Here is a 19,519-nt window from a genome sequence, read left to right on the forward strand (position 1 = left end):
TAAATAGGAGTATTCTAAAAATATTTAGAATACACATTCCGCGCTTAACCTATCGTTCTAAAATCTTTAGAAATCAAAATCTACACATTAATATAAATCTAAAACACGTAGAAACTGACTTCTACAGATTTACTATAAATCTAAAACATGTAGAAATCAAAATCCAAACATTACTATAATTCTAAAAAACTGTAGAAACCGATTTCTACATATTAGTTGTATTCTACGGATAAGAAATCAGTTCCTAAAATTATGGAAACAAAATATTTGGGAATATTCACTTTTATATTTTGAAAAAAAAAATCGATTTAAAAAAAAAAAAAAAAACGAAAAAGGAACAAAAAGCCAAAAAAAAAGCGAAAAAGGAATAAAAAATTACAATTTTAAAGGCATTACTGCCATTTTGAAAACAATTAGTCTAATGGGACATAAAGTAGTATAGATTAGTATAAAGGGACATAGTTACCATTTTTTTGCTCTAAAAAAACAATTTTCCCAATATATTATAAATCAGGTTAAAAAGAGAAAATTAATTAAAAGTTTAACTCATCTTTCATAATTTCGGCTGATTCTTCACTCCAACTTTAGTTTCCTTCTCTTAAGAAAATGGTAGGGGTATTAAACGAGTTGACTAACAAATGCTAATATGAAAGAAATCACTGTACAATATTTAAATTGCAAATTGCTTGACCTTCGTAAGGAAAAAAAATGTTTATCTAACATGATACGGCCATTTTTAAGTAAAAGGCTAATGTCATATTCCACTATTTTGTTCCCGACAATTTTAGTCAACCATTTCCATAATCATTTCCAGCTAACAATTACTCCAATATACCACTAGTATATAGTATTTTATTTAGTACCATATGTTCAGATAGTAATCATTTCATAAATTTATGCGTGGAAAGAAATATAAGAACGATTAAAAAATTGTAATGATTTATTTAAAGTATATTTTATATGTGTTTCTTAATAATCGTATGTTATTTTGTCTTAAAATACACGATCTTATACACAATTGTATTATCTATTTAATCACGCAAATTTATAGAATTTTAAGTAGATAAGTTATTAAATTATAAATAAAAATAAATTATTGTACTAGAATTTTCTATAAAATTTTGGGGAAATGGAAGTGATAGGGTGATTGGGCCATGAAGAGTGGATACTACAGTTGAGACATGCACTGTGGTGCATGTGCTCAGGAGAGCCTCAGACCCACTCATCTTTCCCGTTATTCCCTTTTCAGGTAGGTCACTTCTACAAGCCTTCTCCTTTCCTAGAAAAATATAATAATAATAACATATCAGTTTCGCATAGTATAGAAATTAATTCTTCCAACACCTACATTTATAAACAATGTCTCCAAAATTAAGGTTTCACACGTATAAATTTAAATTCATTTAACCAAAAATTTTCAATATTTTGAAAAATTATGAAATTGAAAAATTAATAATTATTTTATACCCATAAAATTCACAGGTGTAAAATAACGAAAACTACAGTCATAAATTCTACCCATAATCTGTAAGAATTTTTTTATTTAGAAACCTGATTCCAAAGTCAGACGTAAAAAAAAATATTTATGAACCACTGGGCTATATTTCGTCTCAAATTTAATCATAAGAGAAAGTTAAATATTTATTGTTCATAATTAAATAAATAACTAAAAGATGTTCGGTTTATTATGTAAAATCAAACAACAACTTTAGGTCAAATCAACTCATAGTAAAATCTTCATTTTGAAGTTAAAATCTTCTACTCTAAATTTTTGTCTATTTTCTAGTTCATACTTTATTATAGAGTAATTTTTTTTCAATCCTACTTCACTTTCAAAAACTTTCAAATTGGCATCTACTAACACTTTAAATATTGGATAGCATTGTTTAACTAGCATATTAAATCTTCAAATTGGTCTTTGCATTATAAAAAATCTTCAACTTGGTTTATTTTTTCATCAAGTCAAAAATATAAAGTTTTGACCAGTAAATAAAATGACGTGTATTTTTATTACTAAATAAAATAAATTAAGAAGAAATAAAATAGGAAATATAAACAAAAATTAGATAACTACAGAAAAATTTAAAGAAATCGATTTGTTTTGATAAATAGAAATTATTAAAATTAAAAAGTTTTTCTTTTTTTAAACTCAATTTTTGCAAAAATATTAAGATTTTTTGTTTTTTTTTTTTAAGAAAAAAACCATACAAAAGGCTTTAAAAACTTTTCAAAAACAAATAATTTTGAACAAATCAGCGTTAACAATAAAAAATTTCGTCATATCACAATTAAAAATAACATTTTTCGTCATATTACCAATGACGATGGCGTCATAACCATTATTATCTATATGTCAGAAGTTGCCATTTAAAAAAAAATCATCTAAAATAAGATTTTTTATTCTGAAAAATTATATAAAAGCTCTAAATTTTTAAACAAATAATTTGAACATTTAATCATTATCAGTAACACTTTGCGTCATATTACCATTAAGAGTAACATTTTCTAATTTTAAATCGTTTATTTTTTATATGTTTGAAATTGATATATGTTGATATGTTTGAAACAATGGCAATTTCTCGTATATGGATAATAATGATTTTTGACCTATCATCATTGGTGGTATGAAGAAAACTTTTATTCTTAATCAGGATATGACAAAAAGTAATATTGTTTTTTTTTTTTATGACTCTGGTATCCGGAGCCTCGAGAGGATCCGATTATCGCCAATGACCGTCTACTGGAGCTTAGTCGGAGAGCCCGCCAAGGCATCAAAGAAGGCTGCTGATCACCCCATTTAAATTCCACCAGTGGCCACACGTTAGAAGACTTCTCCATATTAGGCCCAAAGATCCCTCAAGATAATCACATTCCAGCGGCACTCGAATTCATGACTTCCCAGGTTAAGTTTAACCACTGGACCACTAACATGTTATTGTTGATATATTCCATTTTTGTTTTTTTTGGAAACATTTTGAAGCTTTTATATATTTAAAAAAACTATCCTTTTAGTTGCGACACAATTGCATTTTTTTTAAAATGAAATACTTTTTAATTTTAAGATATTTTTTAGTTTGATTTTAAAATTTTCTCTATTTATGTTTCCTATTTTATTTCTTAATAATTAAATAAATAAAAATATATTTAAAAAAAAATTGACCATCACTTCATGTACATGTCACCGTGTCACATTTTCAGACTTGATGAATAATTAAGTAAGGTTGAAGATTTTTATGATAAAAAGTCAATTTGAAAGTTTAGTTGAAGATTTTTATGATAAAAAGTCAATTTGAAAGTTTAATATGCTTGTTAATAATTTCAAAGTTTAAAATATTAGGGGATGCTATTTAGCAGATTTTTATGCGATTTTTTATTAATAGATAAAATCACTATGTTTTAAAAGGAAGCAATAATGCTCTCGTTCCTCACTGACTTGTACAGGGAAATCCAAAAGGTTTTTTATTCTATTGGTGGGCACTGGGCATAGCCATTTTCAATGGCAAACATAACAAATCAGTGAACAATGCGTTGAAATTGATGAAAAAATTTTGTGTCTTTTTTATAAAGAACTTGGTCACCCCACTGGAAATCCAGGTTGGTCTTATGCTTTTTTCATTAGTGTCATCATTGCAATTGATCGGAATCTTTAATAGATATTCAAGTACTCAAGAAAAAAAAAAACAATAATTGCAATCAAGATCTCCAAATTAAAATTTTTTTTGCTGGATTTTTCTCAGAAGCTTTCAAGTTAAACGGTACCCAACCATCCATTAATCATCTCTCTTTTTCACAAATAATGATTGAAGAATAAGATTTGTCTTCTTTTTCTTTTTTGGACAATGCCTTAATGTTTCAAGTTTATGAAGTGTTGGAGGCGGATTTATTTGAGTTAGAACTAGTGTTCGAATGGAGTAGCGGGAATGGAGTAGCTAGAGAAGTGTAGATCTCCCGCACTAAAATCACTATTAACTTTTGGTGTCTTTAAAATCAGTTTAAGCAGGAGATCTGCATTCAGTTCAATATTTTTTTTTTTTTTTTTTGTAAAAAAGCATGCAGATCTCATCTGCTAACAAATGGTATGCAGATCAGAAAAACGTAGATCAAATAGAAAATGCATATCAAGCAGAACAAATGCAGATCAAGCCGATAATGCACATCAGACAAATTATTTTAAATAAATATATAATTATTTATAAAATAAACTAACTAATTATCATATTTGATTGAATACTAGAAAAAGTAAAATAACTAAAATTCATTATCTAAACAAAAAATACAAATTCTAAAGTTATGTATTATTATATTTAATTGAATATTGAAAAACTAATTATGTCAGTTAAATGTCTAAAACAAAAAATACTAATCATTATATTTTACTAAATACAATGAAATTTAAATTTTTATACAGTTACACCATATAATGATTTCTTAAAAAAATATTATAGAGTACTTTTATTGCTCATATTGTATTTTATGTTTATTACTGAACATAAGCTACAATTTATTTTGAACATACTATATTATTCATAATTTAATGAAGAAACAAATTAAAAAATACTTTTTTTTTGAATTATGGTTAATGGATGTAAAGACAGCCTGAAAATATTTGTTTTCAACTATTTAAACACAAGAAAATATATCATTTTATATTTAATAAAAGTTATCTAAAATTAATTAAATAAAATAAAAATGAAAAACACTAAAATTTATTGTAAAAGAATTTTAGTTTGAAAGTGAATGAAAAAAGATAATGAAAAGTATGTATAGGTAATTAACTAAAAAAAATATAAAGCAACCATTGGACCTCTGTCTTTGGCCCGGACTTTTTCTTCTCATATATGCAAAACATTAATTAAAGGAACAAAAAAAAAATCTGTATCCAGAATATATATATATATATTTTTTGGTTCTGCATCTATAAACATGAATGTAAACAAAATGTAATCTTATCTGCATGTCTTTTTCTTCTTCATTTCTCATGTCCTACATTCAAAGCCCTTGTAGTGTTGATATGCTTTTTCCTTTTTTGGCCAATAAATAATTTTGTTACAAATACTTAACTCAAAATATATTTATTTGATTTTATAAATAATGAACGATGATTAGCTCAAACTATATAGCTCACATTAATACTGTTTTTGTCAGTTTAAAATTATAAACATAACGTCTAATCGCCGATAAAACACAACATTTTCTAAGTAAGGAGATATAAATCTTTCTACATAATGTTGGCACGAATAAGTAGTTAATAATATATAGGTAAATGATTGAAATTTTGTAACTTTATTGAGAAAAAAAAATCTTAAATGAACTCTTAACCGATAACGAGTATTTATTGAGTTATACGATCAACTAATATTCTTCTACGAAAAAAATATTTTCCTCTCCACCATTGCCCAGAAGGCATTGATTCTCTCTCTCTCTCTCTCTCTCTCTCTCTCTCTCTCTCTCTCTATCTCTCTCTCTCTCTCTCTCTCTCTCTCTCTCTCTCTCTCTCTCTCTCTCTCTCTCTCTCTCTCTCTCTCTCTCTCTCTCTCTCTCTCTCTCTCTCTCTCTCTCTCTCTCTCTCTCTCTCTCTCTCTCTCATGAGTTGTTGCCGCTTGCTCTCTGCTCTGTTTTAGTATTCCTTATGTTTCCCAAAATATTTATTTATTTTGTTGTATTAAGAAAAAAACTAAAATTCTTTTTTTAATACTGGGTAAATCATCAATTACACCAAACTAAAATTCTTTTTTTAATACTGGGTAAATCATCTAGCTTTTTCCTTCCGTTCCCTTTCTAGTAGTTTTGGCTAGCTGTTGTACACATTAAGCATCCAATAGTGAATGATTCAGATTCACCTCTTTTCTTTTATTCCACATTTCGACATCATCCCTTTAATTTGGTTATAAATACACATTGCCTTCTCATATATTTATCATCAGTTATCGTTTGTATTTTGAAACTTGAAGGCTCTCAAAACAAAAATTACAAAACTGTAGTGAGTTTGGATACCGTTCAACAACAATGAGTTATTCTCATCAAAGCATGGGTTCTGGTTTGTTTTCTCCCTTTTTGATTGTTCATGTTATATGTTTTCTTGAAACTTTAGTGATGCTTGTTGTGATCTAGTTTCTCTCTAAGATAATTTTCATAGACTTGAGATTATTTTAATTCTATAAAGAAATAAAATACCTCCTTGAAATTGGATACTGACTCTGTATTTGGTAAAATCTTTAAAGGTAGTAGAAATGCAAGGGGATATGAATTTGGAAGGACTTATGTCGTGAGGCCTAAAGGAAAGCATCAAGCCACTCTAGTATGGCTTCATGGTCTTGGAGACAATGGCTCTAGGTATCACTCTTCACATGATCAACTTCTTGAGGCTTAAACTTTTTAACCAAAAAGAAAAGACTTAAACTCATGCTTAAAGCTTTTCCTTGTTGTCTTAAGTATTAATGTGTCTTGGAAAAAGCTTCAGCTTTTGGGTGTATTTAAATGGAAGGGAATGTTTTTTTCTAAAGTTTAATTTTGGCATGTTCTCTAATACTAGTTTTATACTTTTATATGTGCTTCTTCTTTTTAACTATTTTTTCCTCAAGAAAATCTATTTGTAAATAAATGTTGTGGCGCCGCAAAGAACTAATAATAGATTTTTCATTGTACCTTTCCTCTCAAATGTCTTATCTAATTGGAGGAATATTAAGTTTATATGTTCATTGAAGTTTATAATAAATATAGGTTCTATATACCATATTTGACGGCTCTGGGTGGACGGACCACTAGCTAACTTATTTCACGTTTGTAATAGATATAGATTGTTTATACCATATTACACGTTTCTATTTTATCTTGCTGGTAGAATGTTAACAAGACAATTTGCTCTTTTCATATGAAAAATAACATTCTATAATTTTTAATCTAAGCAAAATTCATTGAAAAGCCAAGCATTCCTCACCATGTCTCTGTTTTGTCTGCAGCTCTTCACAGCTCATGGAAAGCTTGCATCTTCCAAACGTAAGAATCCGTTAATATATATTTAATGAATCTGCCAAAATCACTTTGAGGTCTTTTTGCACTGAAGTTTCTGAAAGGAGTTTTACGTCATTCACAGATAAAATGGATTTGCCCGACCGCTCCTACGCGTCCTGTTTCAAGTCTTGGTGGATTTACCTGCACTGCATGTAATATTTATTGGCTTTCTTCTAGTTTATTTCGCTTGGAATCATCAATAAACATTCTTAGGTCTCTAAAGCCATACAAGGACTGGAAACTGAATAAATAGCTGTATATTAATCAGGGTTTGATGTTGGAGAAATTTCTGAAGACGGTCATGATGATATGGAAAGTTTAGATGCATCAGCTTCACATATTGCTAACCTTTTGTGCTCTGAACCGGCTGATGGTAAGCAAGAGACGTACCTAATTTTAGATAATAAGTTGCATTACCTTGGTTTCAAGCTAATCTTTAAATTGTTATTTCTTATTTTATAGTTAAAGTGGGGATAGGAGGTTTTAGCATGGGAGCAGCAATATCTCTCTATTCTGCCACTTGCTATGCTCTTGGACGCTATGGAACTGGCCACAGTTACCCTATAAACCTACGAGCTGTTGTAGGACTCAGCGGCTGGCTTCCCGGTTGGAAGTAATATTCTTCAACCTACTTATTTTATCTTAACGCTACATAGTTCTTTTTCACATAAACTTAACTTTGTAGGAGCATAAGGAACAAAATAGAAAGTTCGTATGAAGCTGCAAGGCGTGCTTCATCGTTACCAGTCATACTTACACATGGAATTGGTATGTGTTAAAAGTCCTTTCGTAATCTCTCTCTCTCTCTCTCTCTCTCTCTCTCTATATATATATATATATATATAGAGAGAGAGAGAGAGAGAGAGAAATATTTTGATTTGATTAATGACCACTCAAAACTGATCTTTACTGATTGTTTTGTGTCATAGCCGATGATGTGGTTCCTTATAGGTTTGGAGAGAAATCTGCGCAGTCTCTTGGCATGGCTGGATTTCGGCAAACCGTGTTTAAGCCGTACCAAGGGTGATTAAACTTCACAAAATTTAAGAGTTGCAAATAAATTTGATGTTACCATTTGTTTGAACATACTTATAAAGAGTTTTGGGTATATGCCATGTGCAGACTTGGTCACTATACTGTTCCCAAAGAAATGGATGAGGTCGTTCACTGGCTCACAACGAGGCTCGGTCTCGAGGGCTCACGCTAAATAATACAGACTGTGGTGCATCTAGCTATGTATGCGATATGGTTGACCGCAAAGAAAAAATAATAACTGAGAACGCAAAGGAACTGGTGGGGAGGATGATAAAAAACTAGTGTAAACTTGAGACAGTAGAAAGCCTTTTTTCAAAAAAAAAAAAAAAAAAAACTTGAGACAGTAGATTGTATAATGGGTGGGTTTCTTGGGGTATATAGTTCATGGTTCTTTGTTTTTTGTGATTTATTTTGTCGCTCGACGTTCTTTTGTCCGTGTTTTATTCTTGATAATAAATAAAATGTTTTTGATGCTTTTTTTTCTTTATGGGTTTACCAAGTCTTTTCATATCAAAACCAAAGACTTCTTAATTGCTGTACCAAAAAAATCCATGTATATTCTTAATCCCTTATACATGTTTGTATTTGATGATTAACGCTTTATAAAATTTGTTTACTCATGGCAGTATAGCTATATTGTGGTAGAAATATAATCACATTTTTAAAAATGAGAATTAATGATTTAAATGATGACATAAATCTATCTCTTATATATTAAAGGAGAAACATTGTAATAAATCCATTCACACTATAATATACACGTGGCAGCCTCACAATGATTTGATAATAAATATGCTAATGCATTCACACTATATTCATAAATGTGTTCACACTATATACTTTGTATTTTTTTAATATAAAACTCACATGCATGGTTCCAATAAAACTTTGGATTTTTCGGTTCGAATCAAAACAAATAACGAATCAAAAGCTAAACTATATATATATTATTTTTATTGTTTACCGATAAAGTTGAGCAAAATATTTATAAGTTTTGATTCAATTCGTTATCCATTTTGAATTGAACAAAAAAATATAGATATCCGTAACTTTACGAAGCAAATCAATTACTAAAATACAATTAAAGAAAAACAAATCACAAATCCCAATATTTTTAAGAGCGATTATCAAATTCGATCTATTATATGCATATATATACATATATGTACAGAATTATATATATGTTATACATATTATAGTTTATATAAGTTTTACAATATTTTTATAAATTAAATTTATTAAATTAGGTATTAAAATTTTAAAAGTAAATAATATTTTATTTTTGTAATAAAACGTTATTATTAAATTTTCAATTAATTTTTAAATTTTATTTACGGATCAAATCGGATATTCTTTAAAATTCTAAATCATTTCGGATATCATAATCACCGACTATCCAAGTGGCTAAAGATTGAATCGACATGAATGTCTCCAAATACTCGGATATTCGATCTGTGTCCACCTCTATTTACGGATACAGTTGATTTTCTTATATAAAAAAATTCACTAATGTCAAAGCCTTTTTACTTTTTAATTAATTTTAATTTTATCTTTCATGTATTATTTAGAACAAAAATGTCATTAATATAAATTAACAATATCTTTATATATTTGTCATTTATTTTTATATACTTTTACATACACATACATGTGCACCTTGATGTGAACACTTTATAAGTATTTACCACTACTGAAATATCTATTTTTTTTTGGAAGTTGAAATATTTTTTTTCTTAATGCTTCTTTCACTACCGACCAAATTGTAGTGAAATAATTAGTCTTAATAATTTTCTTTTCTTTTTCTTGAACTATTATCCGTTTACCAACTATTAAATAAAACCATTGGTTCGACATGACGATTATCTAAAATTTATAACATAAAAATAAACAAATAATAATAATTTTTGGTTTTTACCAAAAAAACTAAAAAATCAAACATTCTAACAAAATAAACCAAAAAATAATTTAAAACCGAGCCAATATCCAAATTAAACAGATTTAATGTATTTTTATTAAAAATAACAAAACTAATAATCACATACCGCGCAAGGCGCGGGTTATTACCTAGTACTATACTAAAAGGGGATATAAGCCATGGAGAGGGTGTCCACGTAGGATAGAAAAATCAACCAATCAAAAAGCCCGAAATTGCCATGTCATCTCATTTATTTTTTGTAAAAAATGAAAAAACAATGCGAAAGTGAGGATCGAACTCGGGTTAGTATGATATATATAGGAAAGTTACCACTAAGCCGTTGAAACTTTCTTGGATACATATACAAGAACCACTAAGTATGTAATCACAAACTCTTATGTACATTTAGAATAATATGAATTCAACTTTCAAGATTCCGATACTTTGTTTTGTAAAAAAAATAAGTAAGTGACTAAGCTAATATATTCTTTGAAAGTGTGAGAACGTTGACAAATATGAAAAAGCATAGATTTTTGTTTTCGTGACAAAGTTAAGAATTTTGTAAAAGTAAGTTTAACATATAAATTTTCGTGACAAACATGAAAAAGCATAAATTTTTGTACAATTTTGACAAAACAACTCAAAACATACTTCTCTAATGTCTTAATAAAATATTATTTAAGGGTGCAATAATTAAATATATTAATTCAATAAATTTTGTAATTTATAGACAAAACAATAACACAACAAATTTTGAAACATTTGTTTAACCTATCGATTTTTTTTCATGAGAATCCAACTAAACAAGATAAAAAAAAATTAGATTTACAAATATTTAATTACCATTTTATTCAATTTTGATTAATTTCAAATTGTCATAATGTATCTTTTTGAAGTTACAAATATGAAAAAACATAGATTTTTGTACAATTTTGACAATACAACTCAAAACATATTTCCCTAATGTCTTAATAAAATATTATTTAATGATGCAATAATTAAATATATTAATTCAATAAATTTTATAATGTATAGACAAAACAATACCACAACAAATTTTGAAACATTTGTTTAACCAATCGATTTTTTTTTCATGAGTATCCAACTAAACAATTAGATTTACAAATATTTAATTACCATTTTATTCAATTTTGATTCATTTCAAATTGTAATAATGTATCTTTTTGAAGTTACAAAAAAATAATGTTCTTTCTTTATTACAATAGCATTATATATAGATTCTATATACACAAAATAAATATAATATAACAACATAAGCTTGCTTTCCCTGATTCATATGAAAACTTTTTAAGTTATCCACCAAAGCAAATTAATTAAATCAATGAAATTGTTAGAATACAGCAAATTAATTTATAATTTTATTTTAAATTAAATTATTTTAAAAGTGTATTTTCGTTAAAACAAAATAATAAATAAGTAAAACTGATTTGATGGTAATTTTTATGACATATATATATATATATATATATATATATCAATTTTGTGAAAGAAATAGAAGCTTAATATGGAAAAAAAATCTTAAATACAAAAAACTCTATAAATTAACAAAAAAAACTAATAAATTAAACTATGATATCACTTGAAAGCTTCTTAGACCATATTAATAAAATATTTAAGCGATAATTAGACAAATTTGATTTTTTTTTCCAGCAAAAAGTTTATTATTAATTAGTATTAGTTATTTCAGGATGTTTAAGAAATGGTGGAAAAAAAAATAGGATGGACATTAATGGTATATGAACTATGAATAGTACTTTGTGAAGCTGACTTAGATAACATATCTGCACATCTATTTTCAGTTCTTTTTGATGCCTAAATTCAATTTCTTCAGAGTAGTTATTCCACAAATAGATCGTATGAGATATTGTTTTGATATGTAGATTTGTTTTTTCAATGTTAATAAGATTGATAATTGTAAAAATGTATCTTTCGAATATGATATGTCTATAACCGAGTCCCCAACATGAGACAAGTTTGTTTAAAAAGTAAATAATTTTATTTTTCTTATATTATATAATCAATATATATTATTTACTGATAATAAAAATATAGTTATTCATCTATCACAAATATCTATGCAAATATGTGAATCAAGTACAACAATCAAACAACATAATGATTTCCACAAAGAAAATTTGAAAAATATATTTATGTTATATAGTCATATTTTATATTCTTTAAATAATGTAATACAATAATCTACATTATTTTTTTAGAATTGAGAAATACATATATCAGTTAGACAAATTAAGCGATAATTTTGATTTTTATTTTGTGAGCCAAAAGTTTATTATTAATTAGTATTACTTATTTCAAGATGTTTAAGAAATGATGGACAAAAAAATAGGATTGACATAAATGATATATGAACTATAAATAGTTTTTTGTAAAGCTGACTTAGATAACACATATGCACATCCATTTCCAGTTCTTTTTGATGCATAAATTCAATTTTTTCAGAGCAGTTATTCCAAAAAGAGATCGTATGAGATATTGTTTTGATATTCAGAATTGTTTCTTGATTGTTAAGAAGATTGATAAGTGTAAAAATGTTTCTTTCGAATATGATATGTCTATAACCGAGTCCCCAACATGAGACAAGTTTGTTAAAAAGTAAATAATTTCATTTTTCTTATATTACATAATAAATATATATTATTTACTGATAATAAAAAATATAGTTATTCATCTATCACAAATATCTATGCAAATATGTGAATCAAGTACAACAATCAAACAACATAATGATTTCCATAAAGAAAATAAAAAAAAATATATTTATGTTATGTAGTCTTATTTATATTCTTTAAATAATATAATACAATATTATACATTATTTTTTTGAATTGAAAAATACATATAATATCTTATCCGCGCGTAGCGCGGTTAAAAAATCTAGTTAATTGTAAGAAAATAATGTGAATGATTAGGTTGTGGGTACCATAAATATTTTGTGTCTAATTAGATCATTAATGAATTATGTTAAGCTAAAAAAATGTCATGGCACAGTAATTATAAAAAAAACACAGGCAAAATTCTAGAAGGAATTATGCTTTAATAGTATATAAGTGTACCATAACTTTATACATATTTCATTGAGACCTCTCTCTTTCTCTCATTTTCTTCTTCAATCTTATATTATCTCATCAAGTTTCTGTTTAATTTTTATTTTAAAAATGAATCATCTCATTATTTCTTTTTTTAGCAACACAAATCATCTCATTATCTCATACAACCTATACTTAAAACGAATTATCTTATCTACACACGAAACATATACCTTTACGTGTGATCTAAAATTTCAGAAACAAAAAAAATTCAGAAACAAAAACAAATTACTAAAAGTCGCATAATGTTATAAAAAGCGTAAAATAATGTATCGTACAAAATTATTTATACCTTTTACTAGATAATAGCATTCACTACATTGGAAAAAATAACCCCTGGTATCTCCTAGACATTATTTTTTTTTTTCAGCAAACAAAGCAGACTCATGTAGACTCTGCGAACCACCCCGGTAGCTCTGTACCCATATGAACGACAAACGATGGTTTTTTCCTTGCAATGCGTGCAACACTGTCCGCCTTTGAATTCTGTGTCATAGACATTATTTGTGAAGTAATTTAACACATCATTTTCACAATCATTTTCACCAGAAAATTATAACATGACATATTAGAATTGATGACATAGCTTATGGTTAAATGTGATGTAGCATACTACATTTAATGTTAATTTTAGTTTTTGGTAACTTTTGATAATATAGTAATAACTCATAAATCAGCATTAAAATAAATCTATTCAAATATGCCATTAAATAATATGATAGTAAAAATATGAAAATTTTTACAAATTTCGAAATATTATTTAAGCATATTTTTATAATCATACAATTTTTATTATTAAAAATTTTCAAAATGATATACAATATTTTTTTTTAAATTTAAATTTTTAATCCTAATATCATTTATTTCTTTTTGACTCTACAAATTTTAGAAATTCTGTTTAGTTTTATATTTTGATAATTATATAAAAAATTATATCGATTTTCTTTTATTTTAGACAAGTTAATTTAATATATCTTAACCAAAATAAATAAATAAAATTTACCTAAATTATGCATTTAAATATACCTTAAATATAATTTTAAGTAAATTAAATTATTTATTTTATCTTAATTTTATGTTTAACTAAATTAGTATTTATATTAAAATATTGGTTTCAAAAATAATAGAATCTAAAACATTAAAAAATTATTATTTTTAAGTATAATTTAAATTTAGAATTTATTGCTGCATATGGTGCATGAAAACACCTAGTATGATGGTATAAATAGAAAAAAAAGTCGCATAATGTTATAAAAAGCGTAAAATAATGTATCGTACAAAATTATTTATACCTTTAACTAGATAATAGCATTCCCTACATTGAAAAAAAAATATGAGGGTATAAGTAGAAAATTTGCTATGTAAAATAAAAAAGAATCTTTTTTTTTGTCAACAAAATAAAAAAGAATCTAATAGAATATCATGTGTGTACTAGTCAAATTCAGAATCACATCAAATATAAATTTAATTATTAGCTTGAAACATAAGTTTCTAATATAACCAAAATATTACGTAAAAGTTTCTTGAACTACCTCACTGAGCATAATGAGTTCTTACCGGCAGTTAAAAGAGTTTGGGAATCCACTCAGCCCATTTTCCATTCGCGCCTAGCTCTGTCTAGATTCCATGCGAAGTTGAAGCTGCTTAAATATGATATGAGAATGATAAACAATTCGCATTACGGGGACTTACCAGGCCGAACAAAGCAAGCTTTCGACGAGATGTGCTGCTGCCAGAATCAGGTGCTGCTTGACCCGAATCCTACAACCTTTGCCGCAGCAGCTGTAGCTTCAGATAGATGGAACAAACTTGCTCGTATAGAGGAGAAGTTCTTTCGACAGAAGTCTTGTATCAGATGGTTGGGTGCAGGTGATCAGAACACAGTTGTTTTTCATAGAGCTGTGCAGACTAGAACGTCTCGTAATACTATTAAGCGGCTTGTAAATGAGGCGGGAGAGACTCTGACCAAGCTCTCAGATATAAAGAAGGAAGCAGTTCAACACTTTCAGCGGTTTCTTCAGGTTCAGGATCAGGGGAATGGCGAGGATTCTTACCCAATGCTGCAGGATCTACTTACTTATAGGTGTGATACTGGTACTGTCTACAGGACTGGTAGCTCCTGTCTTGGGAGAGGAAATCAAATCTGCCCTACATGCTTTGCCGAATGATAAAGTTTCAGGTCCTGATGGGTTTACGAAGGAGTTTTTTGTTGCTGCATGGCCCATCATTGGGGATGAATTCATCATAGCAGTACAATCATTCTTCTTGTTTGGTTTCTTACCCACGGGGATCAATGCAACGATTCTCTCACTCATCCCTAAAACAGAGGTGGCGCAGACTATAAAGGACTACAGACCAATCGCTTGTTGCAACCTGATTTACAAAGTCATCTCCAAAGTCTTAGCTCGTAGGCTCAAAGCAATCTTCCCGGAAGCTATTGAGCCTAATCAAACTGCATTCATCAAAGGAAGACTACTACTCGAGAATGTTCTGCTAGCTTCAGAGCTGGTGAATGGGTATCATAAGACCTCGCGGACTAGTTGAGCAACAGTAAAATTTGATATTTCGAAGGCTTTTGATACGGTCAAGTGGTCGTTCATCACTTCGGTTCTGAAAGCAATAGGTTTACCTGCTCAGTTTATTCTATGGATTAGGGTCTGCATATCTACGGCTGCTTTCTCGGTGAATGTCAATGGGAGTCTTGAGGGTTTTTTCACAAGCGCTAGAGGGATTCGCCAGGGCTGTTCCCTCTCGCCCTACTTGTACGTTATATTGAACAACGTATTGTCTAAGATGTTAAACAAGGCAGCTGAAGCACAGAAGTTTGAGTATCATCCGCAATGTCGAGAAGTGAAGCTCACGCATCTTAGCTACGCGGATGATATCTTAGTATTCACTGATGGTTCAACAGACTCCCTTCAAGGCGTTTTGGAGGTTATGGAACAGTTTACGAGTGTTTCGGGACTCTACATTAACGCTTCTAAGTCATCCATATTTGCGTCTGGACAAGATGTTACCCCTCTACTTACTGAAGCTGCGGACATTGGGATCAAGGTTGGGACTCTACCAGTGCGATACTTAGGTATGCCCTTAAATACAAAGGCTATGACACGACAGGACTATGAGTCGTTGCTTGATAAGGTGCGGGGAAGAATGCTTTTTTGGAGCAACAAATGTCTGTCGTATGCTGGGCGGTTGCAATTGATTAAATCCATCATCTCGAGCATCGTAAACTTCTGGAGTCAAGCTTTTATACTTCCCAAGGCATGTTTGACTGAGATAGAGAGTATGTGTAGTGCATTCTTGTGGTCTGGTTCTCCAAATCTGACTCACAAAGCTAAGGTGGCATGGGATGACCTATGTTGTCCTATAGCTGAAGGAGGGCTGGGGTTAAGGAAGCTACATGATTCATCACGAGTGTTTGCTTTGGGTCTCATCTGGAGGATATTTTCAAACGAGGATTCTCTCTGGGTGTCTTGGATACAGCATTACCTGCTGCGCCAAAACTCTTTTTGGGATATAAAGGAGAATGGGAGAGGATCATGGATGTGGAGAAAGCTATTGAAGCTTCGTTCAGTGGCTTACCAATTCCTCAGGTATGAGATACATGATGGCAAGACTGCTTTTTTCTGGTTTGATGATTGGTTGAAGCAAGGCAAGGTTATAGAAGTCACCGGGGAAGTCGGTATATGCCATCTTGGCGTTGCTCGTAAGGCTCGGGTCTGTGATGCTGTTACACAAGCTGGCTGGAACATTAGGGGGCATAGAGGTCGATTTTTTCATGCCGTCTATGATCGCATTTAAAATACTCCGGTCCCTCACGACTCAAAAGGTAGAGATGTGGTGCTCTGGAAACATTCAGATGATGATTACAAACCCAGTTTCTCTACTGCCCGAACTTGGAATCAAATCAGAGAGAAGAAGAGTGCTGTGTTTTGGAGTAAAGGAGTTTGGTTTAGCCAAGGAGTGCCACGGTTCTCCTTTATTGTCTGGTTGGCAGTGCGCAATAGACTATCAACGGGAGACAGAATGAGAGCTTGGGGAATACAGCAAGGTTGTCCTCTATGTGGTGAAAGAGATGAGACGATAGATCATCTGTTCTTCGCATGTCCTTTCTCCTTCACAGTTTGGGATACTTTAGCAAACCGACTGACTGGGAATAGGACTGATCCTGACTGGTTGGCAACGCTGCAGTTTGTGTGCAGAAACAACTTGCAAATCATGGATAAGATCCTGATAAAAATGCTGTTCCAAGCGTGTGTCTACAATGTATGAAAGGAGAGGAATACTCGTAGACACAATACTGGCATCCGAACAGCAGAACAAGTAGTGAGAATCATTGATAAGGGGATAAGGAATAGAATCACCTCTCTCCATTACAAGGTGGGTCACAAGTTGGAGGGTTTGAGAAGACATTGGTTCGAAGTTACACTTTAAATCATATGAGTTCATTCATTATACAGCCTTGTAAATGTCCTTAGGTATCCATAGCATTTGTAAATTCGTATTCTTTCTACCTGATCAATAAATTTCACATTTTATCAAAAAAAAAATATTACGTAGAAGTATTTTTTTTTTAAAAAAAAGGCTTTCATATATAAAGGCAAAAGAAACAAAAAGAGTTTCAAGCCGAAGGTTATAGTTATTGGGCCTTGCCCATTACAAACCCCATAATTTACTAACCCATAGTTTAGTTTGTCGTCATTCAGTTCCTGAAAAAATCAAGTGAAGCGTAGCCAAGTCTGAAGCATCTGGGAGGAGGTTTTTGGATTTTCATGTCGAAAGCTTTGTGTCTTGTCCTTAGCTGACGATCCAAGGTAGAGAAGATGGAGTCAACCGGTTTGAAGATGTTGGAGTGAAGTCTAGCGTTTCTCTCAATCCAAATCCAGTAGATTATAGCTTGCCAGGCGAGGAGAGTTAGCCTAGTAAGAGTAGTTGAGGCAAGGAGAGACAATAACTAGGCCATCGTTTCTTCCCAGGTACGTTTCGGCTGCAGGCCTAGTCTCCTTGTGATTAAACACCACAGATCATAGGTAGAAGTATATTGAAGCCGAATAAACAACAATGAGTCAACCGAATCACACACACAAACTTATTCAAAAATAAACAAACATAAAAATCAAGAACATAATAACAAATATTCATATCAGTGCCTCTGTGTCGCATGAGTAGTGGTCGTAGTAATAGTAGCTGGACGTGAAGAAACATGTTATTTGTTTCCTTCATCAGTAGCAAGCCCTAAAGTGTCCTTAACTGCATCAGTAGCTCCCATTTCCATTTGCTTCACTTGCTCACCATGTGGCCCATAAACCCACCGGTCTTATCCTTACCAGCTTCTGCAGTTTCTTTGGTATACTCTGCTGCTTCTTGTGCCTTGTTCTTGATTGCTTCTCCAGTCTCCGACATGTAGCTTCCCGTTTTGTCCTTGGATTTTTGAGCTTTCTGTTGAGTTGTTTGTGCGCCTTGAGATGTCTCGTCTTTAGCTGATTGAGCTGTTTCATGGGCCTTTTCTTGGGTTGACCGGCCTGCTCCTTGAGTTTTGTCCTTTGCTGCCTGTCTTCTCCCTCATCATTCCCATAGCTTCCCCTGTCTTCTCCTAAGAGTCGATATTGAAACCAAGGTTAATTAGGTAAAAGAAGTATGCAATATAATGCACATAAATTATTTAGTACCTGAGTCTTGCCTCTGGTTTCACCAGCTTTGTAACTCTTTTCTTGATGAGAAGTCATTTTTTCTCTTCGATTTTTTTTCTCTGAAACCAATAGAACACAAAACTTGATTGGACGATCAAACCTTTTCTAAGAACCTGTGTTGAAGATTGAACTGTGTGTCTGTGCTTTGTCTTGAACTCTTTCGTTTGACATATTTTATAGCAACTCGTGGTCGGTGCGAGAACAAGCTACGTGTTGCAGACTCTCGATGTGCAGCCACCTGTCGTGATTAGGTTAAACCAACGAAGTTCGAAACTTTTTTTTGCTAAACTGTTAATATTCAAATAAATGAAAGAGTTAGATTTACAAAATCAGAGAGCACCACTATGACAAAAAGGTGAAAAACATAATAGAGCTAGGGAGAAGATCTGTGAAGATCAGTTATCTCAGCCAAATCAACATGAGAGGCAAAGTTCTTTCGTCTTTGTTTGGCAGTGATGATGGTCCCAATGTCACAGTCAACAAGGAAGAAAACTACAGCTGTGGAGAGAGATATTTGGTTGTGGTTGACATTATTACGCTGCTTCCACAAATGAAAGATGATGGTTTGAACTGAGATTCGGCGAAGAGTTCGAAACTTGGAGTGATGTGACATTGTTTAATGTTAGATTCGGGTTTAATTATGGATTTCCAACTTAAAACCAATTGACAATTAGTAGATTGGCCCTAACCCTTTATATATTACTTAATGTCCTATTGATTTTCCAATATGGGATACA

The 19,519-nt window shown here is 30.5% G+C and overlaps 2 protein-coding genes across 3 annotated transcripts; one reads left to right on the forward strand and one right to left on the reverse strand.

The window, feature by feature from the left end:
* The first annotated feature begins 5,580 nt into the window (after window positions 1–5,580).
* Window positions 5,581–8,531, forward strand: LOC103832709 (acyl-protein thioesterase 1 homolog 1). Of its 2 annotated transcripts, none has more exons than XM_033276527.1 (9): window positions 5,581–6,037; window positions 6,222–6,333; window positions 6,960–6,996; window positions 7,094–7,163; window positions 7,280–7,384; window positions 7,474–7,624; window positions 7,697–7,779; window positions 7,963–8,034; window positions 8,134–8,531. In XM_033276527.1, exons 1-9 carry the CDS (start codon window positions 6,007–6,009, stop codon window positions 8,220–8,222), a joined length of 750 nt encoding a protein of 249 aa, XP_033132418.1. In that variant the 5' UTR covers window positions 5,581–6,006; the 3' UTR covers window positions 8,223–8,531. The 2 variants fall into 2 exon arrangements, with proteins under 2 accessions (XP_033132418.1, XP_009107020.1); XM_009108772.3 differs by having other exon boundaries at window positions 5,582–6,037; window positions 7,941–8,034.
* Window positions 8,532–14,123: 5,592 nt separating this feature from the next.
* Window positions 14,124–18,818, reverse strand: LOC103832737 (late embryogenesis abundant protein 7). Its single transcript, XM_009108804.2, is given in 4 exon segments — window positions 14,124–18,387; window positions 18,390–18,646; window positions 18,648–18,685; window positions 18,762–18,818. Coding segments are annotated over 4 exon segments (441 nt in total). The 3' UTR covers window positions 14,124–18,298.
* Window positions 18,819–19,519: the final 701 nt, after the last annotated feature.

Source organism: Brassica rapa, chromosome A08 (genome assembly GCF_000309985.2).
Source record: "Brassica rapa cultivar Chiifu-401-42 chromosome A08, CAAS_Brap_v3.01, whole genome shotgun sequence".
Lineage (NCBI taxonomy): Eukaryota > Viridiplantae > Streptophyta > Magnoliopsida > Brassicales > Brassicaceae > Brassica > Brassica rapa.